The sequence below is a fragment of the Bombus vosnesenskii genome, unplaced genomic scaffold, assembly GCF_011952255.1.
Source record: "Bombus vosnesenskii isolate JDL3184/JDL3185 unplaced genomic scaffold, Bvos_JDL3184-5_v1.1 scf7180000013266, whole genome shotgun sequence".
NCBI lineage: Eukaryota > Metazoa > Arthropoda > Insecta > Hymenoptera > Apidae > Bombus > Bombus vosnesenskii.
Window position 1 is genome coordinate 2,479,023 of NW_022882926.1, and position 9,703 is coordinate 2,488,725.

A 9,703-nucleotide genomic window follows, 5' to 3' on the forward strand; every position below is an offset into this window, starting at 1 on the left:
GAACTTATTTACTAATGATTGTATTTTTATTTATGAATTATATTAACAAAATTATATGAAAATTTAGATTGCAAAATAAACCACATAAGAGAATTACTGGAATTGATATGTATGTACACTTTTTGTACAAACATATGTTTCTATATAAATTTAATTGATTAGTGTATTGATTGCAAAAAAAGAAACGTAATTTGTCAACTTTTTATGAGGTATATCAATGTATTTCACTTACTCACTGCGAAGTTGCAGCTATTTGTATGTTATCATCATGTACAATTAAACAATCATCATCTTCTGAATTCTTATGTATTTTAAAATTTGATTTTGCTTTATCAGTATCATTATTTATATCACTTTCAATAATAGAAATATCATCATCCACATCATTAACTTCCAATTTCCGTTTCTTTGAAGATACATTTTCATCAGGAGTTGCAGTTTTACGTTTCTTTGCCATATCTGATGAAACAGCCTCAGTTTTAGCCAACATTACATTATCATCAGATGTCTCCACCTGAGTAAAATTTTTAGTTTATATATATATATATATATTTTTAAATTTCTAAACATTAATATGTGCATATATTATTTTACTTACCTGGCCATTTGAAGTAGATGGTTTCACTAAATCATTATCTTCTTTAGGTTTAAGATCCTGTTCTTTGGCTAAAATTACGAAATCAGGACTATCACCTTTTAAACTTGGTCGTTCTCTATAGACTATTGTTACAGTTAATGAATAATTTTGTTGGAAATCATCGATTTTAAGAATGGTACCATCTTTAATTCCTAATTCCTCTAGGAATTTATTATTATTGTCTTCTGTTTCCCCTTCCTCACTGCTAATAACAACAGTACCAGTACCATCTATTATAACATCTGGAGCAATCATGTTTAACCTATTTTTTAATACTACTTCATCAAGTTCCTTGATTGTTGTTTTTGATGTATCGATTGCTAATATGGCCTGTGGTGTAGGTGCACAAACATAACATTTTGGATTTGGTGGATTAACATTTTTTTCTGGTACCAATAATTGATTTCGATGATTCATTTTCGAACGTAAATATACAGATTTACATGCTTTTAAATTATTCTCGAGAATTCGGAATGCATGGAGAACAACTAAGCCAGCAACTATTGCGTTTGTAGTTGCGATTGCAGGAATTATATTCCCTGCCATTGCTATAGAATATTAATGAAGTTAGAAAGATTTATAACTTTTTCCTATCATAGTAACTAATAATTATTTTCCTACATTTTATATCAAATCTTGTCTTCTGAGGTATACCAAAAATGTAAGCTCTTATATTGGCACATGCAGCAACAAAATCCATTGAACTTTGGTCATCTTTATCCCAAACCAAATGGTTATTTGGTGATTTTTCTTGTAAATTTTTCAAATTACTGCTTAAATTTTTGACTGATTCAGCAAACACTGCTCCACATTTGGAAATACTCCAACGTTGTTGATCTTTTAAGCCAGGTTCATTAACTTCTTTACTGCATCCTGGTACTATATTATAAATATTTTAATAAATACACAAATTTTTAGTCAAACAGGAACTGAAAGCAATTATTTTACAGACCTCCATCTGGTAATTCTTTCCAACTTAAAGGAATAGGTGGTCTTCTTTTCTTCCACAAATTATCCATACTTAGTAAATATTTTATATCATCATGAAATAACTTTGTAAATAATTTCTCTGAATCATAATTACACGATTGTGCCCATACTTTAGTTGATATTCTATCAACATTTCCTTTTTCATTTGATTCTGAATTTAAAGCACCTTGGCCTGCAGAATCTGTAACACACAATTTCTATATGTGCATATTACTTAAACAATTTATAATAAGTTTAAATATTACTATTACCTGCTGCTTCTGGGTCAGCAGTATCTGGAGAAACATCTTGATCAGGATCTTCTTCACCAAATAACTGACTATATAAAATTTAAGAGTACTTTCTTATATTGTTTTATATGCTTTTTTTAAGAGAAATATTAATTTAAAGTCTTACTTGAATAAATGTTTTGCCCATACTATGCAATGAATTGGCTCACTAGGTGTATTACGTATTGTACAACCAGGGAAAGTTTTTTGCGCAGCTTTTGGTGTGCATTCATAACACTGACTCAATCCTTTTTTTATAAGTTCTACTTGACCCTCATAACCAGCTGTACCAGATTCAATTAATGGTACATCTGCTGCTAAACACATTCTATTTACATGATTCCTAGCTGCTCTGTTATCAAGTGCATTCATAACTAATGTGAACTTTTTAAAGAATGATACTCCATAATCAGAACTGTGAATGCAAAAATACATAATAATATTATAAGATATAATATTATTTTAATAATATAAAAAAACTTACCTTGTAATACTGTCATGGTAATGAACTATTTTTGCATCAGGATTAAACGTTAGTGCTGTTTCCCTTGCAACATCAGCTTTTGATTTTCCCACGTGTTTCTTTTGAAATAAAAATTGTCTATTTAAGTTGCTAACATCAATTGTATCTAAATCAATCTGAAAATAAAATTATACGTTGATTAGATGTTAAAAAATAATCTTTTTACTATTTTAACAATAATGATTTCAATAACTTTCTTTGTAAAATCATAGTATCAATATGGTACATTGCAACAATATAAATGCCGGTTTCAAAGTTTGGCCAAGAATGAATAACAGCAAAGGAGGGAAAAATGCGTAGGTTAGAAAGTTATTACATGTTTTGATAAATATTAGCATACTTACAATATCAATATTGACAAACCCTGTCATAACTAGATTTTTTAATATCTCACATCCAATTCCACCAGCACCCACAATAAGCACTTTACTTTGAAGTATTGCATTTTGTAAATTTTCAGTGAATACTCCATTAATGTTGGCCGCCATTTTTCAGGTTAAACACAACGACTCATACGAATGGTGAAACGTCGTCTATGGCTATAAACGTACTAAGCTACTAACGTAGATATAACATGACACATACATGCAACCTTTCTGTATAGATATATATAAAGAGGAATATATATAAATGTATATTATTTGTCGAGTTTTTTAAATGTTATAGTTGTATTGAAGCATAATTACTTAACTCTAATAAGTAAAATATTTATTTTATTTTTAATTTTATTTATTTTAACACCGCACGAAAATTATTTAAATATAGTTACGATTTAGGGAATTTACAAAAGTATGAGTACACATTCTTCTCTATTAGTTTGATAATTTTTTCAACCGTTTGAATTTGAAAGACTTTCTAAAACAATCGTAGTAATTAGTTAGGAGTTATAAGAAGTTGACAATATGAATAGTTCTGGCGATTTAAGTCAGATCTCTGGTATGTAAATTGTTGTCTAATTAAAATCTTTGAAATTGAGCATAATATAAATGTATAATAGGAAAAGATTTATAATATAACAGAACAAATTTCATTTATTTTTAGATATTTCCCGAATTTCTCGTTTGAATTGTAGTCGAATATTTGGTAGAATAGATTCATTGCAAAACTTATTTGAACAACAATGTAGTTTGAGTTACAATACAAGCAGAAATACTACAAATCAAGAATCTAACCATTTAGAAAAAACTATAAAATGTCTTGCTTCATGCGAAGATAGCATAGGAGAACATGTAAAAAGCAAAGTAATTTTAGAATGCATAAAAGAGGCATCAATGAATGTAAATGGGATATTGTCTGATGATGTTGCTTTTAAACTAAAAGGATTACTTTCAATTCATGAGCTTAACAAATATATGCATTTGCCATCTACATCAAAAAATATACAAGAGGAGTTATGTATTTTGGGAATCACAGATTTGCCAAAATTTGATCTTAGTTATGAAGAAATACTAGACATTAAATATTGTGTGGAAACACTGCTACGAGAGAAGATACATGAATTTATATTAAGGTTTATCATTGTTTAAAATTTATTACATTTGAAAGAGTAAATCTAATAATGTTATGTTATATTTTAGATATGAACAATTAGGAGGAAACCTGAAGGAAACTCTAAGATCAATTGATGGCAATATGCGTAAAAAAATGTTTGAGCCTCATGAAATACAAATATTCCAATGGAAAGATAAAATTGAAGAATTATGTGCTCAATATGAAGCAGATATTATGAAATGTAAGGCTTTGATGAATAAATGGAATACCTTAAAATACAAAGATGTAAGTAAACTTTATTTGGAAAAAGCAGAACACATATTATTGCAAGCTCAAGTTGCAGAAGTGCAAGCAAAGATTACAAAGTTGTCATGTATTATAAAAATGTATAAGGAGACCCCAATAACGATTGATGCATTCAGAACATTAAATGTAGCCATAGATAAGAAATTATTTGCAATACTGAGTGAAATTAAAGAGAAGGAAAACTTGAAAAAACAATATGAGAAGTTACAAAACACAGAATATAATGAAATCTTAAAAACTTATCTACATTTTTGCAAAGCTATCGAGAAAAAAAAACAATTATTAGAAAAACTTTAAGTTATTTGCCCAAAAGAAAATCAATTTTGAATGTATTTCTATATAAATTTATATCTTGTATAAAAATGAATATAAATATATATACTGTTTATGTGTACTTTCTGATATCACATAATATATATATAAATTTATATATATATATGTATATATGTATGTATATGTATATATATATATATAAATTTATTTCTACCCATAAAAGGTATTATTTTCAGACATTTTCATTTCTATTACATTTAAATAATATTTATTACAACTCTTTAAGTTGTGTTACCTAGGAGTAAATAGATAAGAACTGTTAAATTTATTAAATTGTATTAGGAAGAACATATTCAGAATTATGAAAAAGTTTGTTTCATTTATTCACTGTCTGATAAGGCATGTTCATCATGTGAAGTGATAAGAGGTACACAATTTTTATCAGCAAGCATCCCATGTTCAATTAAAAAGGCTTCAACATCAGAGGCATAAAAATCTACTCCTAAATAATCTGTTACATGAACAAAATTTCCTATAACTTGAGCAGCTTTATAAACTAACAAAGCTGGAACTCCTTCTTTCTTAAAATGTTTACTGAGTCCAGCTACTGAACCTGTAACAAAAGTAATATTATATATCATAATTTTGGTGATGTAAAAGCAAATAAATGTTTCAAGTACAAACCTAAAATTTTACAGAATTTCACAAAGGGATAGTTCTCTGCGACAGATATTAAACAACCATTCATAGCCTCACAGCCAGGAACATTAGGTTCATAAATATGAACAACAATTGTCACTGATTTGTCTTCATTGTCGATTGCTTCTAAAAATTGATCAGCTGTTTCCAAATTAATTACTCTACGAAAACAAAGTTTCTCAGTTCTTGCAAGCATCTCTTTCATCCTTTGTTTTTGATATTGTAGAAGAAATTCATCGGTTAATAATTCAGCGAGGTCAGGATCAGTTTGCATAATTTTCTCTTTTTCTTCATCTAAAGAGCTACGACATGTTAGACTCAGTTTCTTTATTAATTGAAGTCTTTCTTTTTCTTGTTCATCTCTTTTTTCTGCTTGCAGTTGTTTATATCGTTGCCAATCCTTAAAATACGATTAAAACATATTGAAATATACATTATAGTTCCAAATTTTCATTAAATATCGCAATCACAATTTTACTTTTATGACACCCTTGGGACCTGTATTGCTGGAAGTGCCATCCCATTCTGAAAACGATGGTTCTATGGAATCCGTAATGATTTGTGAATATTTTTCATCTTCTGTCTCTTTGTCAGAGTCTGCAGAATCATTTTCTTCGTCTTCGCTGGAGCTACTACAATAATAGTGCAACTTTTCGCCTAAAATCTTATCTTCCAAAGTTGACATGTTTAATTATATCGTTGTGAAAATAATTTACACTATTTATTTTACTGATATTTCACTTGAGTATTGTGATAATGGAGAAACCCTACAATGTTTATGTCATAAAGTTGTTTATTGCTTAATACAAGTTTGTGTAAATAACATTAAAATACTATGTAGACAAATATATATTTTAAATTTACCTAACATTACATCTCAATCTTATACTTATTATACAAGCAACACGAAGTGATTATAAATAAAACTATATTATTTAAGTCTGAATAGACAAGAATATTGGCTTCGAAATGTCAATATTCGTAATTAACTTACGAAGACGCCGTAGATATGTAAGAAGTAAAAACACAGACGAGATTTAATATAGACCTGATATTCAATGCTGTTTCATGTTCCACATTTTAGGGATTGCCAAGTCGATAGTAAGAAGTTATCTAATTTACTGGCTTATGCACTTTAATATCAAAATACATCGATAGATGGAGTTCATACCTAATGTCATGTTCCACCAGGTAACGTTACACAAAATTAAATTTACCAGGCAAAACAGCAAATTTAGTTTCTTTTGTTCTCACTAGAGGATATTACTTATACGATAGCGTGGTGAATTGCACCGTTTTTGAGTGCTCATAAATCGCGCGCAATTATTACGTTTTGTGAATTGTAGGTGAATTTGTTAGAGTAATGATTGTTACATAGCGTGATTATTTGCGAAACATGGTGAAGAACGAAAATTTCGTAATAGAACTCGGTATTCGTTCGTCGTAACGTAAATCCACGGTTTCCAATAACAAGGGGACAAAGCAAAGAGAAGAGCAAGGTTATACGAACGCTTCTTTTCTTCGTCAATTGGTAATGTACGATTTTTATGTTCAAAAAGCCAAAATTTATATCTTGAGCCTTCCTATGCATTACTTATATTCATTCTATATACATATATTCTATTATATATAAATATATCTGCATTACAATGTATATTTCATTAATTCATACATATTAGTAACAGTTACATATTGTCATTACAAACTAACGTATACATACTTATAAGAAGTGGTGTACTCTGTTATACCTGATAAGTAATAAATCTTCAAACCATTTCCAACGAAGGTCTCAAAATATAAAATTTTGACCATTCTATCATAAAGGTTATATGTATAAAAATATATTTTTAGCTCTAGTTAACGCTATGTGTATACCTATACATATATAGATATACACCTAAATCAAGTCACAAGATAAAATATATATTTATGGTTAACGTATGATAATAATCCATTTAAACAAACACATAGTTTTGTAATCAATAAGAGTTCAAACAGAACATTGATTAATGTACAGTGACTCCCGAACATAACTATTGGAATATTTAATATGCATACTTTTATTAAGTAATTCAATTTTACAACTATAGCATATTTCGCAGAGATTACAAAATTAGTTAAACAATCAGTTATCCATTATATTAATAAGTTCCAATATTCAATGAGACTATCTTTGCCATTAATTATGTTTCAGACCATTATTCAAGCCGTACACTAATTTCTTTCTAATTTTATGTCTTGTAAGTTGCCTTCTAACTTCTGTATTTTATTCTGTAAACGCATGTAAGATGTAAACACATTTTGAGTCGTGTTTCGATACGACGTTAATGAAGTTTCACAAATGTTTCATATAATACACGCGATATTATGCATACAATTTTTCTGTGAACAGTATTCATATACTTTCGTGAGCAACTGTATGTATTTCTATGGTTCGAAAAACGTTTTATAAGCTCTTTCGTGAACTCATGGTCCAGACTGCGTCTTGCACGCGGCGCGGCGCTGCGACTTGTCGCGCGGTTTCGCGTCTCCGTAGCTTTATTACCGTAATCCCGTGGCGTCGATAAGCCCATTACCGCGTGTCTCTACCGATGTCTGGTAATGTATGCGCCGGAACGTAATAAAAATCGACTTACACGAGCGACTGGCTAGCCTCCTAGCCAAGCTTTCCGCGTAGGGGACGCGTGTGTACCAACGCTGGCTTCTATCGGGCGGCACGCTTTTAGGTGTCGCTAAAACTTTAATCAAAGTCAGATTAGCCACGAAGGGACGACACCGTGCCACGGTGGCTGGGGTCGGGAGGGGGTGGGAAGGGGGCCGGGCGTTTTATTAAACGGGACTTGATTAGGGGTTGCCAAGATCCTTTCAGAGTTTGTTTTCGACTGGTTTCCAGGGAGCCGCTTTCATTACGCCCGGTTTCGCATAATTGACGCGATCGTTCGCTAGGGGAAAAAGTTGGCCACTCTATCACCGGCTCGCGTCTTCTATTGTCACGCCGGAAATTAGAGATTATTCATCTTTTTTCTTGTATCCTTTGGCGTCTTTGTCGTGTCTTTTGTTTATAGCTTTGTCTTGAATTTATTACTGTTTCAGAAAAAATCGTTTACTTTGCATGGCTTCCTAGCAATATTAATTATGTTTCCAAATACGTAGAATACTTGATAGATCGGAAATTGAAAGAATTTTTAGATTCTGGACTGATTAACACTAGTATGATAACGATCTCCTAAAAGCAAAGCGATTAAGGGATAACTTGGCGTGAAATACATTTGGGCGTCAGCATAGGATGATCGAAAGTGATATAGTCTTTTGGTAATCCCTGTAATCCCGGGAGTATAGCTCCGTGGTCGTTTCCCCAGGCAAACCGTCGAACGCGAGCCCCACACACTGCGATGTTTGTATTCTCCCCGTGGTAATAATCGGTTTCGATCATTCTTCGAGCATGATGATCCTTCCTCTGCGACTTCTTCTGTCCACCTATTAAATTCATGACAATACCATATCTCTTCTTAAATAGAAAATAATAAACCGACATAAACTTTTCCTTACTCAGTTAAAAACTTCACCAAAATAGACACTTTTTTACTTTAATATGATATATCAAACAGTAGTCGCGATAAAAAATTTCCTATACCTATACCTATGTTAGGTATTCATCGTTGTTTGATAGAAATAAGTTTCGAACTTCGAAACTATAGAATTCGATTTAGGATATAACGCACTGACTGCTCGATGCTTATCGTCGTTTCGGTGTTAATAGATGCAAAGAGAAATTTCTAGAGGGATTTATCTCTGGGAAGATTTATTTAAATACGTTAGTTTCGACAAAATTTCGTCGATTCGAAATTTAACACGCGCCCTGGCCGATATTGGTGGTCGTTTGAAAGGAGAACGCCAAAAGAAAAATCTCGAGAAGGTGTACGTACGTATTCACAAGGGAGACGAATGTTACGGGGGGCGGGGGAGAATTGGCGTAACCGCGCAATAACAACCCTCGGCGAAGTTGGGGCAGAGGTTGACGCAGTGCTGGCGGTGTTTACGTCGCAGGGTCTCCACGCTCGACTCCGCCTTCCGTCCCCGTTCCTCCGGCTTAACGCTAATGAATCTGATTTGCATCTGATCCCGACCGATCTTCGATCCTCCCCTCGACCGATCCGCTGCCGGATTATTTAAGGATGCTGCCGTGCGTCGTACGCGTCTGTGATTAATTACGCGATATCTGTTCCGGACTACGTACCGTTTCCGGCTCGAACGAGGCCCGCTATCGCTGATTTTGCCGGTTTACTTGTTTCTTCTACTGTTGATAGTGTCAAATATTGGATAACGTCGAATATTAACGCTAGGGCTACCGACGCGTCGTACTAGCCGCGACGACTAACGTACAACATTTAAATCGGAAAAATTAGAAACAACAATAAAAGCTTGTGATTCTAATGAATTTTTTGTAAACTAGCTAGCTACGGAAGTAGACCTTTTAATCTTGCAAATGTAATTTTTCTGTTTCATTTCTTTTTG

The 9,703-nt window shown here is 31.9% G+C and overlaps 3 protein-coding genes across 4 annotated transcripts; 1 reads left to right on the forward strand and 2 right to left on the reverse strand.

Moving 5' to 3' along the window:
• Window positions 1-190: 190 nt before the first annotated feature.
• LOC117230254 (SUMO-activating enzyme subunit 2) lies at window positions 191-2,981 on the reverse strand. Its single transcript, XM_033487486.1, has 8 exons — window positions 2,764-2,981; window positions 2,381-2,535; window positions 2,024-2,311; window positions 1,879-1,946; window positions 1,590-1,808; window positions 1,259-1,516; window positions 599-1,185; window positions 191-514 (listed from the first exon to the last, which is right to left on the reverse strand). Exons 1-8 carry the CDS (start codon window positions 2,905-2,907, stop codon window positions 233-235), a joined length of 2,001 nt encoding a protein of 666 aa, XP_033343377.1. The 5' UTR covers window positions 2,908-2,981; the 3' UTR covers window positions 191-232.
• A 148-nt stretch (window positions 2,982-3,129) lies between these two features.
• On the forward strand, window positions 3,130-4,818 carry LOC117230258. Its single transcript, XM_033487494.1, has 4 exons — window positions 3,130-3,355; window positions 3,461-3,929; window positions 3,997-4,639; window positions 4,692-4,818. Exons 1-3 carry the CDS (start codon window positions 3,322-3,324, stop codon window positions 4,511-4,513), a joined length of 1,020 nt encoding a protein of 339 aa, XP_033343385.1. The 5' UTR covers window positions 3,130-3,321; the 3' UTR covers window positions 4,514-4,639; window positions 4,692-4,818.
• Window positions 4,819-4,847: 29 nt separating this feature from the next.
• LOC117230259 (phosducin-like protein) lies at window positions 4,848-6,312 on the reverse strand. 2 transcript variants are annotated; one of them, XM_033487497.1, is made up of 4 exons: window positions 6,183-6,312; window positions 5,667-5,955; window positions 5,174-5,588; window positions 4,848-5,102 (listed from the first exon to the last, which is right to left on the reverse strand). In XM_033487497.1, the coding sequence occupies exons 2-4, from the start codon at window positions 5,871-5,873 to the stop codon at window positions 4,870-4,872; spliced, it is 855 nt and encodes a 284-aa protein (XP_033343388.1). In that variant the 5' UTR covers window positions 5,874-5,955; window positions 6,183-6,312; the 3' UTR covers window positions 4,848-4,869. The 2 variants fall into 2 exon arrangements, with proteins under 2 accessions (XP_033343388.1, XP_033343386.1); XM_033487495.1 differs by having other exon boundaries at window positions 6,053-6,288.
• Between the last annotated feature and the right edge of the window lie 3,391 nt (window positions 6,313-9,703).

Coding starts and splice junctions, on each gene's coding strand:
- LOC117230259 (XM_033487497.1), bottom strand. CDS start 5,873: ATGTCAACTTTGGAAGATAAGATTTTAGGCGAAAAGTTGCACTATTAT. Junction 5,589..5,666: donor GTCCCAAGGGTGTCATAAAA/GTAAAATTGTGA, acceptor TCGTATTTTAAG/GATTGGCAACGATATAAACA. Junction 5,103..5,173: donor GAAATTCTGTAAAATTTTAG/GTTTGTACTTGA, acceptor CTTTTGTTACAG/GTTCAGTAGCTGGACTCAGT.
- LOC117230258 (XM_033487494.1), top strand. CDS start 3,322: ATGAATAGTTCTGGCGATTTAAGTCAGATCTCTG. Junction 3,356..3,460: donor CGATTTAAGTCAGATCTCTG/GTATGTAAATTG, acceptor ATTTATTTTTAG/ATATTTCCCGAATTTCTCGT. Junction 3,930..3,996: donor ATACATGAATTTATATTAAG/GTTTATCATTGT, acceptor GTTATATTTTAG/ATATGAACAATTAGGAGGAA.
- LOC117230254 (XM_033487486.1), bottom strand. CDS start 2,907: ATGGCGGCCAACATTAATGGAGTATTCACTGAAAATTTACAAAATGCA. Junction 1,947..2,023: donor TGGGCAAAACATTTATTCAA/GTAAGACTTTAA, acceptor AATTTTATATAG/TCAGTTATTTGGTGAAGAAG. Junction 515..598: donor CATCTACTTCAAATGGCCAG/GTAAGTAAAATA, acceptor AATTTTACTCAG/GTGGAGACATCTGATGATAA.